We start from the raw sequence: 16,148 nt of genomic DNA, 5'->3' as shown, positions 1-16,148 counted from the left end.
GCAATATATGGTATAAATGGTTAATATAATATTATATAAGACATGTTAAAATTTATCTAGGCATTAAGATAACTAAATTTATATAATTATTGTTTAAATAAAAAGTGTAAATGGAATTGATTTGACTTTTACTCTATTTAAATATCATCATCTCATTGTTTCAGTTGTAGGACGTTCAAAGCTGGACATAGGGCTCTCCTATAGATTTCAAATAAGCAAATAAGGTTGGAAGCGTCTTAAAGCCAACATTTTCAGAGAACCATAACGAGATTGTTTGATCACCTTGCGGGTGAACATCCGACGCTACGCTTTAATTACTTTTGGTCGTCTATGGACTTACTCTCTCATCTCCCGTTTATATTTATTTATCTATGTATTTATAATTGGATGTAGCGTATTAATAAAGCGATGACAAGCTACACGGTGTAATCAAAGGTTTAATACTGCCCACCGCAATACAGTGTTTGCGTACCCCGCATTGTGACAAAAGTTTTCTTTTTGCGACATTTTTACATTTATAACTATTTTTTTATTTAAGAGCTGAGCCACCGATACTCCCTCTCGTCTTGCCACAAGCGTACACGAGACGCAGTACAGCAATTTTGGTAGCAATGTATCAAATTGCCTTGTTTCATTTTAAGAAATATGTATGTAAAACTGTAGAAATAATACAAAACAGTGCTAAATATTAGATGAAGTTGAGAACATAGCAGTACATGTTTACAATATTAATAGCTAAGAAAATAAATAAATGAAAGGACAATCGGTCTTCACGGCGAATGATGGAATAGATAGACTTAGTGCTAGGCAAATATAATAAGACTAATTAAAACTGAATCCCGAAAATTATTTAAACAAGTAATTTACTGGCGCAGTTATTGATTATTCAAAACAGTAAATTTCCACTCTGAGCAGGTTTTAAAACGCAATAATCTGAAATTGAAAACTGTTTTAGTTTATCGCATCACTGACCAAAACCATCACGGAAACGATAAAATGCAAATAAAATACGTTTTACCGCCCACCTAACTTTTGTACATACCACTCGGTCCGCAGCAATGAGGATATTGCTCACTACCGCGATCGTTTGTGCCATACAAGTTAACTGTAACACCAATGATGAAGACACGAGAATTATGGCTAGAGCCTACCCTAAACAAAAAAAGATACCTTTCCATCGCAGTATCCAAATAATGAACGCGCAGAAGTTTTTAAGATCCCTGCCTAATGCGAAATATAAACAAAACTATAAGAAACGGACGAACCAGAAACAAATGGATTCGTACACTGTATTTCCATCAATTCATTTGACAGACAAACGTGCGTCTTTTCCAGAGAGCCCTTACTTTCCTATCGATGCTTTATTCAATCAGAAACCGAACAGGATCATCAAGAAAATGCTACCCGATTACGGATTGCTGCACCTCTCGAGGCACAAAAGGTCTGCTAATTTAGCTAACGTTTCAAAATTGAACACTGGTAATGAAACCACAAGACACGGTAACGGGAGACGTAAAGAAAGAAAGGGTGAATCCAAGGTTAAGACAAATTTGAAAAAAAGTAATAGTAAACAAACTCGGCATAGAATAATTAAAAATAAGCCTACCAGAGGTCTTATCAACAATGCTAACGCTAACAATAAACGAAAACAATCAGCCAATAATAAACATGTTCAAGCTTCCAAGATCATCAAAATCAAAAATATTAGAACTAAACGACCACCTGCTAAGAAAAATATAACGGGAAACAAGTCGGCAAAAGTAAATAAAAAAACCGTTAGACATGTCCCCTCGAGAGGAAAGGAGAATAAGAAATCTAGACCACAAAGACAAAGTGTAAATAAAAAACGAAACAATAAACGAATTGTAGAAGGTGCTAAAGCGATACAAAATCTAAAAGGTAAATTGTAATGTGTAAATGTTTTAATAAATTTATTGATACGACAGTCTGTTTATTTGAAACCCTTGCAGATTGCAGAAAGCAATTTACATGTATCCATGAAAATATACAAAGCTAATGTTAGAGAAATATTTATCAACAAATCATTTTACTGTATTAAAATTATGTAGAAGACAATTATAATTGGAATAATTATTACGCTGATTTTTACATGACAGTTAAGATTTATAACATGAAAAAATTGTAAAATGTCGTTAAAAGAATAACTATGAATTTTCTTGTCAGGCTTTTCTTGATATAAATAACGTCCTCATCCTGGCAGTTGTATATACAAAAAACTGGGACCAATAACACTATTTATAAATCCATAATGTGTACGGTTATATCAATGTTTTGACTTGTCGAAGATGCTAAATAATCTATTCGTAAGAATATACTATATATTTGTTTCATTGTTTCTTGGTTGGTAGTCAATCCGAGCAGGCGTCTTATTGCGGCAAAAGACGCGGCTATTGAAGACTACCCATATGTAGTGTCCATACAGAAGGGCCAGGAGCATTGGTGTGCGGGAGCTCTATTGAACCCACGCGTAGTTATCACAACGGCTAACTGTGTTTGGAAGTGAGTGTTTATGATTTCCTATTACTTTTAATTTAGGAGCCAATTTGGATCTAAGATCATACTGTGGTTTGTAATTTTGTTCTATTTTGTATATTTCACTTTAAACTTCGTTTGAAAATTAGCGATTTCTTTTAACGAAATGTATGGGAACGGATTCAACCATGCTTTTAATTTATATGTTTATGTACTTGTTCATTTATTAAAATTATTTTACAAGAGAAAAAATCCTGAAGAGGATCCGAAAAATCCTGTTTTGATAGAAACTGAAGTCAAATTCACTCTCATCAGCTCTCCTGAACCACAACCTGAGCCATTGTTATGACACTTTCACACGTAAGGTTAATACAAGATTAAGAGCAATTCATTTCTATGGTGTAGAACCTAAGAAGTGCCAGTAGGCAATGCCACGGGGTGGGGGGGGGGGGGGGCTCATCGCTCATGCAGCCGATGGTTGTTGGGGCCAAAAGGTTCTCGGGGGCGACCACAAACCGGTAGACGCAGCGTGGTTAGGCCCCCCTCCAGGTCGATCGGCGACATGCGGGCAGCACAGAACCGGTCATCGTGACGATCTATGGGGAGGCCTAGGTCATGCAGTGCTCGTCTATCGGCTGAGAAGAAGAATAACCTAAGATCTGTAATAAATATACGGTTAAACAAAAATAGAAAACAATTAAGTTTTACAAATAATATTTTGCACACATTAATATAAGTCGCAGACATGTTTTTCTTCCAATTTTGATTTTTTCTATATTATGTGTAAGTTTATATAATAACGTTGCTTGATATACACCGATACACTGAAAACGTCGAATTTTTCATTCGATATATCGAATCAGTCCAATGTGTCGGCGCTAGATGTTTTTGCGTTTTTTCTTTAATTCATTAAATTTACTCGTTTATTTTAACGTAAACAGATTAAATTAAGTTTCAATACTGATTAAGCCGTCTCTTCAAACCATTCCTACCACCTACTAACTTTATCAGCGCTAGCGCAGAGTTTTCAGTCTAATAAAATGTGATATCAACATCAACTATAAATATTTTTATGAGCGACATGAGTTATTTTTATTTTAAACAATTTCAATAAAAGGAACAAATGCAATACTTTATTAAACAAACCCACAATGAGGCGATATTTGCGTAGACACAACTGTTTCTTGATTGTGTTCCTATGCGGCGAAAAGGGGCATGTAATATTCTGCAAAGACTGGGAATAACATAGGTTAAGATGTAGTAAAAAAATATTTTAAAATACCTTGTGAACGTGAACTTGTTTCGTCAGGTTGAAATATGTAACGAAATATCATAAACAAACAATTTGTAGAACTTGATTGTTTCGGTGGAATGACGGTTCGGTTTTCGTTTTAATGTACCGAGTGCGTTGGTTTTAGATCGGACCAGCTGAGTCGGATGCGAGTGCGTGCCGGATCGCGATATGTCGACCAGGGCGGGCAGAAAGCTCGCATCCAGGAGTTAATGCGTCATCCAGGATGGAGTATCCGCCACAACCCCGACAACGACGTCGCGTTGTTATTACTCGATAGAAATATCAGGTAATAATATTTCAGTGACAGAACAGATTCTTTCGTAAACTCACGCTGTTTAGTATATGTGCCCCAAAAATTTACATGAAGACTTACGTCTACACATCTTAACGATTTTTTTTTAAATGCCCACATTACCCCTATGAAGCGATCTTCTTAAAAGTACAAGGGATGTTACTTCACGCTTCAATTTATCTAAATCAAACACCAGGATGTCAATGTCAAAGAAACTTATATAATGAATATTAATGGTTTATAAATAAAAAAAACTTTACTGTTGACAGGGACCTGGTGGGCGCAGCAAGTGTAAACAACTTGCTACGTGGATCAAGGACGGCTGGATGTGAGCAGCGCATTATAGTGGGCGTCAATTGGCTGACGTGATGATGGTAATGATGATGATGATTATGTTTATGATGAAGATGATATAATGATGTGTGGCAGTTAAAACTAGATAACGTACGCGGTACGCGGAGCCGAGTCGGAATAGCAATCAAACGCAGTACGAAGTTACCTTTTTTATCGCTTAGCAACCTTTAACAGACTCTGTTAAATTCATCTCTGTTCTCTCTCTGTTATCTGTTAGCTTAAACAATAGAAAGATATTTAGGTGACAGGAACAGGAAGCAAACACCAATTGTACGCTGCTCTCCAACGGATAGAACTGATAAAAAGCCAGCTGATCTCTGTTTTCATAAGTTCACTCTATTATCTTTAACATATTGATCCAAAAATTATGATTTTTCGTTTCAATATTTTTTTAGATTCTCCAATAAAGTCCACGGCGTTGATTTGCCTAACCGCGGCATGCTGCCAGCTTTTGGAGACGCCTGGGTCACCAGCTGGGGAAGCGACAGGGTGAGTTCTGACTGTATTGATATTTTGACATGTAGAGTTAGAACAGATGTATGGTTACTCCCGTGTGGAGTTGCCAGACCTTCCATCGGGCGCGTCCCCCGGGTGGCGGATGGGGGAGCGCCACCCAGATGTGGGTGGTATTGGGCATGTTCCGGCGTGGACCAAAACTGGCAGGGTTAGGGGCGTACCATCGGTTCTTCCCTTAACCGAGAAACGGCCAAGGACTGCACAGTCCGAGAGACGAGCCGCTCAGGCTTGAGGTAGCATCCCGTACCCATCTTTAAGAGATGGGACAGAGGATGTGACCAGTGCGGTGATGTGCCAGGTGCACTCGGCTTCTGCCGACACCGGACAACCCGTAATCCCAGTAGGGACCGGGGGCTCCGTACCTGTACGGAGCTGCGAGGAAGAAAACCTCTTCAAAAATAACCCTAATCCCAAGGTTGGACCGTGCCGACGGGATGAATGGCTGGAAGGGAGTTCAGTCACAAGCGCGAAGGGACCTCACCCTTAAAAGGAAAAAAAAATAATGGACGCAGTTAAAAAAACAAATTTTCCCCAGGGTGGTACCAGCGATGCTGGAGAATCCACCCCTGGGCCTTGCCCAGGCAGCCCCGCCGTATCTGGGGGGGGCAAAAACTTGCGTCGCGGCAACGCTTCAGCGTCTGCCGCTGGGCCCTTAACATCCGGGGCCCAAAATTTTAAAGAGCCGGAGGTGCCGGGCCGTCTATCAGGCTCGGTACGTGATAAGCGCAGGCGATCTATGCGCTCCGCCGGTTTGGCGATTAGTACGGTCGGAGAAAGCGACGGCGGATCAGACGCCTCTCGCGCATCGGTCGGCCCTGGCGCGTTCTCGAGGGCCGGTAAGAGAAAGGCCAAGCCTCCGAGCCCTGGTGCTGTGGCCGCAAAATATGCGGCTTATTCTGCCCAGGAGACCGAGGGCACGGAGACGGTCGGCGGAACCGACAGTGACGAGGAGGGACTCTTCGACCCCTCTGTGCAGCCATTGCGCACTAGGTCGAAGAAAGGGCTCCCGAGTCAGGAGCAGTTGGCTCGCGAATTGCGAGCATGTGCTGATCCCCGGCAATATGCAGAGACCAACCTCCTGGCTATCGAGAAGGTGACGGACCGGTCCAGCAACCTCAAGGGCACGTACGTGCGTAGCCTGAGGCTCGCTGCGCGGAACGTCAAGGCAGCATTGGAGGAGATATCGCGCAGGACGGCGGGCGACTCCACCGTCGAGAAGTTAGAGCAAGAAAACGCAGAATTGCGTTCTCAGCTTTCCAGCCTTTCTGCGAAAGTGGAAAGCCTCACGATGGAGCTTCGTCGCGTCCGTAGTGCTACAACGGAGCAGGCCAAGGCAGCTGCCCCCCGCGCCTCCGCGGGCCCGGCCAGCACCAGTGCCAAGGACGTCCGCGTCTACCGAAGAGGGGCTCATGCATCGCATTGGAGCCCTCATCGAATCGAAACTGGCTGCCTTCGAGGCCAAACTGTTCCCCGACAGGGCAATAAGGCCGCCGTTGGCCGCCAGTAGGACTGGACCGCGTCCGACTCAGTCGACCGTCCCTTCCGAGCCGCTCGCACCGCCGCAGCCTCCACAAGCACCGCCGGCATCGCAGCCGCCGCGACCGCGGCGGTCTAGGCGCCCCAGGAGGAAGACTGCGCCTCCTCCTGTGCCGGAACTGCCTCCAGTGACAGCACCGCCTCCGGCAGCGTCGGCGATCACGACCCGGAACACCTGGGCTGAGGTTGCCCGAAAACCCAGGTCGGCGCCACGGCCCGTGCCTCGTCCGGGTGCTAAACCGCCTGCCGCACCCAGGAGCCGCGGGACCAAGAAGGCGAAGCGAGCTCCCACTACGGCGGCCGTGACGGTTACGCTGCCGGAAGGCTCCACCTCCACCTATGCAGAGGTAGTAAAGGCGGCGAAGGCAAAAATACGGCTGGCGGACCTCGGCATCGAGGCTCTGCGCCAAAAACGTGCCTTGACTGGAGCGCTCCTCTTGGAGATCAGTGGAGAAGACTGTGGCCGAAAGGCAGACGACCTCGCGGCGAGGATGCGTGAGGTCCTTCGCGATGTGGCGGTTAAGATCAGCCGCCCCGTCAAGACGAGCGAAATCCGCTTGAGGGACCTCGACGACGCCGTCAGTCCGGGCGAGGTCGCGGAAGCAGTGGCAGAGGCGGGCGGCTGTTCGGTGGACGACGTCAAGGTCGGGGACGTCCACCGAACAAACACGAGCATGGGCACCTGTTGGTTGCGGTGCCCGGTCAAGGTGGCCCATGCTCTGGTGACTGCGGGGCGCGTGCGTGTGGGTTGGGGTTCGGTGAGGGTGGCACCCCTGGAACCCAGACCCATGCACTGCTTCCGGTGCCTGGAGAAGGGACACGTCGGTGCCAGGTGTCCCAACTCTGTAAACCGGAGCACGCGGTGTTTCGCATGTGGCGAGTCTGGGCACAAGGCAAGAGAGTGCGTGTCATCCGCACTCAAATGCCCTCTGTGCTCAGACCTTGGGTTGCCCTCCAACCACCGGCTGGGTAAGAGGTGCGGCCCAACGCCGGGTAAAGGCAGGAGGAGTAAAAAGACTCCGCCTGCGACCACCAGCACGGCGGCCGCAGCGGCACCGACCGCAGCGCCGGGCGTAAGCTCGGACATGGAGGTCGCTTAGACCTCTATTCCCGCCCTTCAGAGTCCTCCAAGGTAACCTGAACCATTGCCGGAATGCTCAGGACTTGCTGATGCAGACCGTCGACGAGTTTCGGGTTGCCTTGTCAGTAGTAGCGGAGCCCTATAACGTGCCTGACCATCCTCGTTGGTTCGGCGACGACTCAGGGTCCGTAGCTTTCTACTGGAGGGGCGGAGTGGGTACCCCACCCTGCACCTTATTATCTAAGGGACAGGGCTATGTCGCCGTTAAATGGGGTCCCTTGGCCATGATAGGCTGCTACGTGTCTCCCAGCAGGTCTCGCGCCGACTACGAGGAGTACCTGGATAGGGTGGCGGACTGCGCTGCGGCCTGCCTCCCCTGTCCGTTGATCGTCCTTGGAGACTTTAACGCCCACAACAGGGCGTGGGGGAATACTAGGGACGATCCGAAGGGAGACACCGTCTTGGAGTGGGCGGCCGGACTGGATCTCCGACTTGTCAACAGGGGATCCGTCAGCACATGCGTGCGCTGGCAGGGGGAGTCGGTCGTGGACTTAACATGGGCGACTCCCGCTGCAATGCGTATGCTTTCGGGCTGGCGGGTTGCAGCGGAGGTGGTCACTCTTTCTGACCATCGCCACATCGTTTTCGATGTTGCGATCTGCAGGCCCGTCGCTGACTCTGGCGGCCGTGACGGCAGCACTACGCGACGCTGGTGTTTGAAGCGGCTAGACAAAAACCGGCTAGAGGCCGCCGCCTGCGTCGCCGATTGGCCGAACACCGAAGAGGTTCTGTCCGAACCGGAGAGGGGAGCGAACTGGTTCCGGGAGATATTGACGCAAATTTGCGACGCGTCGATGCCCCGGGCCGGTCGTCCCAAGCGCAGGGGGGTGCACTGGTGGTCGGCGGAAATTGCGGAACTCCGCAAGGTCTGCTTGCTGAGCCGCCGCCGGTACACCCAAGCCCGAAGGAGGCGAAGGCAAGCTCCGGAGGAGGAGATGGCCAGACTGTACAGGGAGTACCGGGCGGCTACAAAGGCGTTGCGAAAGGCGGTAGCTGGCGCCAAGGCTCGGTGTTGGGTCGAGCTCCTGCAGGGACTCGACAGGGATCCGTGGGGGCGTCCATACCGAATAGTGCTGGGAAAACTCCGGCCATGGATGCCCCCGACGACGGAGACCTTAGAACCGGTCTTTCTGAGGAGGGTAGTAGATACTCTTTTTCCGGAAGATCGGTCAAGTCCCTCCGCGCACCCCCCGGCACAGCCGTGGGAGTGGACGGATGAGACGAGGGTAACGGCGCAGGAGCTGGATCGAGCCGTGAGCCGTCTCAGAGCGCGAAACACCGCGCCGGGGCCCGACGGAATACCGGGTCGGGTCTGGGTACTTAGTCTGGCGTCTTTGGGGGGTAAGCTGGCGGAGCTTTTCACGAGCTGTCTCCGCCGAGCCACGTTCCCCACGCCTTGAAAGGAGGCACGATTGGTCCTCTTGAGGAAAGAAGACAGGGCCGTAGAATCTCCCTCTGCGTACCGTCCCATATGCCTGCTGGACGAGTGCGGCAAGCTGTTCGAAAGGATAATTGCCGCTCGTATCGGCGAGCATCTTTCTCGCGTCGGCCCCGATCTTGCCGACAGCCAGTTTGGCTTCCGTCGAGGGCGTTCGACCGTCGACGCGATCATGCGCGTTCGGTCCTTGTCGGAGCAGGCCGTGTCGCGGGGTGGTGTAGCGTTGGCGATAAGCCTCGACATCGTCAACGCTTTCAACTCACTGCCCTGGGATGCGATAAGGGAGGGACTGATCCAGCATGAGGTCCCTCCCTGCCTGCGAGGCGTCATCGGCGATTACTTGCGAGACAGGTACATCGTGTACATGGACCAAAACGGAAGGAGAAACCGGAGGGAGATCAAGCGCGGGGTGCCGCAGGGGTCGGTCCTAGGACCACTCTTATGGAACCTCGCGTACGATGCGGTTCTGCAAGTCAGTCTCCCCGCCGGCGTGAGCGTCGTTTGTTACGCCGACGACACGCTGGTAGTCGCCAGCGGAGACAACTTCGAGAGGACCAGGGAGCTCGCCGAGCTTGGGACGGAAGTCGTCGTCGCTAAAATACGCGGGCTGGGGTTGGAAATAGCGCCAAACAAGACCGAGGCGCTATGGTTCCACCGGTTGCCTCGAACGAGGGAACCTCCCGACTCGCGCGTTCGCGTCGGTGGGCACGATGTCACGGTGGGGCGGTACATGAAGTACCTCGGCCTCACTTTGGACAGCCGCTGGGGCTTCGAAGAGCACTTCGATCGCCTCGTCCCCCGGATTGAGAGGATAGCGGGTGCCATGCATAGACTGCTGCCTAATCTCGGGGGACCCACGGAGGAAGTCCGCCGCCTCTATGCAGGGGTCGTACGGTCCGTAGCCTTGTACGGGGCGCCCGTGTGGGCAAAAAGGCTGGCGATTCGACGCTGTAGAACTAAGATCTACAGCGTCCAGCGGAGGATGGCCATACGGATCGTACGCGGATATCGCACGATATCGTTCGAGGCGGCGACAGTCCTGGCGCGCTTTCCGCCCCTGGACATTCTAGCGGAGTCGGATGCGAGGGTCTACGACCAAGTCCGCACCCTCCGCCGAGACGGCGGTGGCGAGCCGAACCGTGTGCTCGAGGCGGTCAGACGGCAGGAACGACGCAGGGCGCTTGCGACGTGGCGCGCTAAGCTCTCGGAAGAGCGCTATGCGCGCAGACGCGTCGTTGGAGCGATCCTGCCCGTCTTCGTGGCCTGGATGCAGCGACGAGACGGAAGGCTCACCTACAGGCTTACGCAGATGATCACCGGGCATGGATGCTTTGGTGATTACCTGTGTAGGATTGGTCGCGAAGCGACGGCGAACTGCTTCCACTGCGGAGGAGCCGCCCAGGATTCCGCCTCGCACACGTTTGCGGTCTGCCCGGCGTGGCAGTCGGAGCGGCGGATTCTGGCGGACGAGATCGGACAGGACCTTTCCTTGCCAGCAATCGTGTCGGCGATGCTGAGTGGGTCATCGGCGTGGAGGGCCGTGGCCTCTTTTTGTGAGACCGTCATGGTCCAGAAGGAGACAGCCGAACGGGATCGGCAGAGGACAGATCCCGCTCGGAGACGACGCCGTCAGCGCAGAGACGTGCCTCGCGACGGCCCTCCGAGGAATGGTGCTCCCCTACCATGAACGGGGCCTTCGGAGTCGCGGGAGTTTAGGGTGGGGGCCCTAAACTCCCATTAGCTTCGGCGACTCTGAGGCGGACGATGGTTCGACGTGGTCCCGAACCATCGTGATAGTACCACGAGGGTTTCGGGGGTAGTGTATCCACGCATACCCCGGGACGGGCTATCGAAAAATAGCAAGGCGCAAGGGAAGACCGCGTGGCGATCCCTGACCGGGAGATACCGCGGTCCCCCGTTTAGCGCAGAGGGCGACCACCGGGGGGGGGGGGGTTTAGTGGGTAGGAATCCCACATACCCCTGTCCTTCCCCCAGAGGCAGGGCATCTTGAATACCGGAAGATTTCCCCCACCGAAACAAAAAAAAAAAAAAAGATGTATGGTTACTAGGTTTTAGCTAACTCTACGGTCTTTTATCTTATTTTCTATTAGATATATCATATATAATATAATATCCTTTATAAAAGTATCTTACATAAAAATAGAAAAATAATTAGTAGCAGTTCACGTAAGAAAAGTAGACAAAAGTACAATGGGCGATCTTATCACACAAGGCATTTTTTTCCAGACAACCATAGTAGGTAAACAGAAGAAGGATAAATATCGGGTTCTTAACGTGTACATATAGACAAAACACAAATATACAAACTTGCATATAACGCATACATTTATTATGTATATATACTGTCCGTTTTATACTTTCCAACACTACGTACATCTGATATCTTATGAACATATTGTTATGAAACGTTATAGTATGTAGTGCTGTTGATGTACATACATATAACAATAAATAAGTTAATATTTTAACTACAAAGGAAATAATAAAACGAATTCAAATTATCTCATTACAAGTGAACATTAATTTGTGCGCACTTTCTTTTGGAACAATTCACTATTTCGCATACATTTTAAAAAATATTTAATCCGGACACTAATGACAAACAACATCAGAGCAACTGTGTTACCTGAGATTTGAGGGAAACATTCAGCCAACTCTTAACATTTAAAAAAATGTAAAGTAATTGATATGTATCTTTTAGTTATATATAATTTATATTTAATATAGACAATTTTTTTTTTTTTTTTTTATCAGCCTCAAACTTTCGAACAATTTGAGGAATCTATTATGTACGATAGTTGAACATCTCTTTTGCTTTGATTATCACAAATATTTACGTTGTAATAATTTCTTTATAGTTATATTATTACGAAATATCAAAGATAAAATATAAATAGCTAATGACTTGCTTCGACGTCTTTTTGTAAAATTTAGAAATGAAATTTAGTACCCCGCCCAATTGAATAACCCGTTAAGGAGTACTAGCTGCAATAGGAGCTACTGTATACTTATCATGAGATTTTAATCACAAAATCTTGTAACAAAATTCTCACGTTATAATGTTTTAGATATTACTTAAGATCTGCAAATGCAGCGTTCACCCACAAAATGGACACGAACAACGATGTCGAACTGTCACTTGCGGCCGGTCCTATTTTCGAAATCTATATTTATTTACTTTATTGGAGATAAACAGTAACAAATAGTAGTAAGAAAGTACAAACTAGAAGCATAGGTATATAAAATTAGTTACAATTGCTACCTTATAACAATCTCACTGAAAACATTTAATGATTTATGGTCAAACAATGACAGAACAAGTAAATTTGGACGTGCTATTATATAAATGATCACAACACCAGATCAGTAAAAGTCAAGTTAATAGCCAATGTTGTTTCACAGCGCGACGGAATGTTCCAAGACCGGCTGACCCTACAAGTGTATCACGCACGGGTGATGGATCACGAGAAGTGCAATAACATCACGCAGCGCTTCGGGGTCTACGTCACGCACAACTTCTTCTGTATGTCTCAATACGGAAGACGGGCACCTTGCACCGTAAGTTTTAAATAAAAGACAAACATTTACTTTAAAACATTATGGGACAACCTTGGACATGTCTGACTAATATACCAAACAATTTGAGTTTTTTCTATAACAAGGGAAGTATCACAGATGAAACATAAAAACATGGCTGCTGATGTTTTAACGTTACAAGGTCGACACATAAAATTGTTAAGTTTAAGAAGACGCTGAATGCAGATGATTTCCGGTATTTTTGAGAAACTATGGGGAGGTCTAAGTCCAGCAGTGTATGTCCTATGACTGAAATGGTTACGATAAAAGTCAACAACCCAAGACAATTTTTTTGTCTTAAGCTGTTGACTTCAACTTTTTAATTTTTTTTTAAAACCTGCTACACCCTAAGCTCAAAATAATTCAGACTTCGACCTCGATTTAATCCTTTTAATTTTAAATTAAATGTCAATAGAGAGTAAAAATGACTATATTGTAACTATAAATCGCCGTCAACAAACTTTGAGATAAATTTTAAAAATAATTTTTGAATTTCACAAAGTCTAACATAAAAGGAATATGTCATTAGTATTCTGATTCTACTTTGTAGTGTTACGTTGTAGAAAAATAGACAAAATGCATTAAATATACGACATATTTTCTCACACTTATGCACCTAGAAATAACTAAAAAAATTATTTGATTCATCGTAGACTTATTTAAAATATATATTGTTAAAAATATAAGAAGAGTTAGTAAATAATCATTATTTTTCGTTGCTTTCTCATTTGTTTACTGCGATATTTTTCCCCGTTACATCAAATTTTATCTAACTTCTTTGTTATAAGTACTCTAGTAATGGCCCCTGTCTGTGAGTTAAGATTGCATGTCGCTAGTTCTATTCCTTAACGTTACAACTTATGTATACATTATTGGAAATAGATGTAAAAGCTTTAAAGGGGTGAACATATAACTCATTTGGTACACCATGTCTAAAAATCTATGTTTACAGCAATAATAAATAAAGTAATGGTAAGAAAAATCGTTTTCAGAATTCGGAGTACTTCATATTAAAATTAATTATTGTTTATTATCTGTTCTCACAGACTTCGTAATACCAGAAGCTATTGGCCCGTTACATTCCAGTAGAATTATAAATTATTATGATGTATTATAAAGTAAATACTTTATTCAGGGTGATTGAAAATAGTTGTAAAAGCGTTTAAAGTTTTTTTTTTAAAAATTGAGGTCTACATTCACCTTTAAAAAAAATTAAAACTAATCATTACACATACATACAACGCAGGTTATTATAGACGACATAGAGAAATATTGCGAAGTAGCCTTCATAATCTTCGACTAACAAATTGAATAATAGGAGAGGCATCTGTCCCAAAATTACAACGGTACAAAGATACAAGTCTTTAGTTATAAAGCGTTTGATAACAATTAACAACAACAAACAAACTCCTGTGCGTATTTAAAAAAGATACAAAAACCGATCATTGATTCCTGAACTCCTAGAACTACTGTATACCATTATTGTGATTATCTAATTATGATTATCTTAGTTGAGACTATTTTTATGTATTCTACATTACATTCTCAAGTAAGAAATAACAAAAACTTTTATAGAATAGGCCAAATAACCTAACAGTAGCTTTAAAATGGTTTTAATCTATTTAAAAGCGCGACACGGGCGCACCTGCGGTCAGCGATGGCGTGCTGTGGGGCTTGGCTTCGTGGGGTCTGCGTAAATTGTAAGTTGCATTTGACACATGCCTTTGTCTTTTTTTTAATTTAAAAAAAGATATCATTTTATGTTTAAAATAGATAAAATTATTCTTAAGTCCACGTGCCGGTAGAACCCCTGCTATTTGTACCGATGACATTGTCATGTCGCTGGCTTCAGGCAAAGCAAAACAGGTTATTGTGGCGATCTTTGAAGTAGTCCTATGACTTGCAATGTCTATCTGCCGACATGATAATGAAGAAATTTAAATTTTAAATTGCATTTCCAATTAATAATAACAGATAAAATTTATGAACTGTTGACAAGTAGTCTACATAACATATATGTCTCGATATGTTTATACGTACAATCCCCAAATGTATTCTCAGGAACAAAACTTAAGAACAGCTTTACCAATTCGATTGTTATGTGTTTTTCCATACATTTGTGAAAAGGAAGGTTTTGTAGGAAATAAAAAGTAGAAAATTTATGACGAAAATAGTAAAAATCACACTACTTTTACCGCATAATCCACAGAGTAAATTAGAACTCTTATATAAAATATAAACCAGGACTATTTTCAATTGCTAACATTGCAAAATCAATTTTTATATCATTACTCAAACAATCTTTTTTTAAGCTTTATGACAATCTATGACATATATATTGTAGATATCATTCCATAAAAAAATTACTGAAATAACTGAAAAAAAATATTCTTAATGTAATAAAACCATAAACTGTACGGAAAAAGTTAACGATGATTTTTGAAACTATAACAAGAATGCTATTTATGAACTTAACAAAAATTGTGTCAAATGTAAACATATCTTTACATTTGTTTGATAATTTTGGACGCCACTCATTATCTGTTAATTTTATTTGCAAACAAAGTGCGATTGAAAGAGTGGTTTTTTTTTCTCTTTTTGTGAACACATAGTATTAGGCTTAACGGATCTTTTTTTGCTAAAATTGACATAATAAACATACTGAAATTTTCTACATATGACTTAAAAGATAAAAGAGCATTGTTATACATATAAAGAGGTTTGAAGTCCAAAACCTTCTTTTGGATAGTTTTATTTCCAGTTATCATTTTGTGTGTAAACTTTGTCCTATCATTTCAGATGTGGCACCGAACGATTCCCTGCGATGTTCACGTACATCGCTTCGGAATCGATTATGAACTTCATTGAAAACACAACGCGCATACTGATGTCGGATCAACGTGTATATCCGTTCATGGATCGGATTCGCGATTATAGAGTCAAAGCTTTGATGACGAATATGTCCGCTGCCGGATAACAATGCTTAGGATTTTACAAATAAATGCATCCTTTTTTAACTAATTTAGAATTGTACTATAAACGTTATTTGTTCTAATTTTAACACCAGCTATATGTAGATGGATCACTAATTGCGTCATTTATATAATTCTATGACAGTAACTGAAAGAACTAGATAAACATTCAGGAGTAGAGAGGTTATCTATCTTAACAGAAGTGAAACACTGTTATGTGAAGGAAACCGTATGTCTGTTTCACACGAAATTGTCGTATTGACTATTTATACATCCATTGGAATAATATCACAAGTTGCGAGACGTACCAAATGGCACAAAGTTTTTGTGGATACAGTTGTAAATGCGGTGTTTTTGTGGCGGCGTTCTTAAGACGATTTGCAGCTAAGACGGTTATACAAAATTAGTCAAATTTGCTCAAAGCGGGCCGTCGGAGGAGGCCAGCGCGTCACGAAGCATCTGGTGGGGCAACAATGCCCTCAATGAGTTCTCTCTTGGTGGCTGTTGACCAGTCT

General features: G+C 44.6%; 1 protein-coding gene across 1 annotated transcript; it reads left to right on the top strand.

The window, feature by feature from the left end:
• Positions 1-1,002: 1,002 nt before the first annotated feature.
• LOC137925499 (uncharacterized) lies at positions 1,003-15,680 on the top strand. The gene is made up of 7 exons (XM_068768950.1): positions 1,003-1,899; positions 2,370-2,520; positions 3,912-4,073; positions 4,829-4,922; positions 12,488-12,643; positions 14,291-14,361; positions 15,461-15,680. The coding sequence occupies exons 1-7, from the start codon at positions 1,059-1,061 to the stop codon at positions 15,636-15,638; spliced, it is 1,653 nt and encodes a 550-aa protein (XP_068625051.1). The 5' UTR covers positions 1,003-1,058; the 3' UTR covers positions 15,639-15,680.
• The last annotated feature ends 468 nt before the right edge of the window (positions 15,681-16,148 follow it).

This window comes from Battus philenor, unplaced genomic scaffold (assembly GCF_028537555.1).
Source record: "Battus philenor isolate CCGP_79_NKW_IND1 unplaced genomic scaffold, ilBatPhil1.0.hap1 SCAF_27, whole genome shotgun sequence".
In the NCBI taxonomy this organism is placed as follows: Eukaryota; Metazoa; Arthropoda; class Insecta; order Lepidoptera; family Papilionidae; genus Battus; species Battus philenor.
This window is presented reverse-complemented; position numbering and strand designations above follow the sequence as displayed.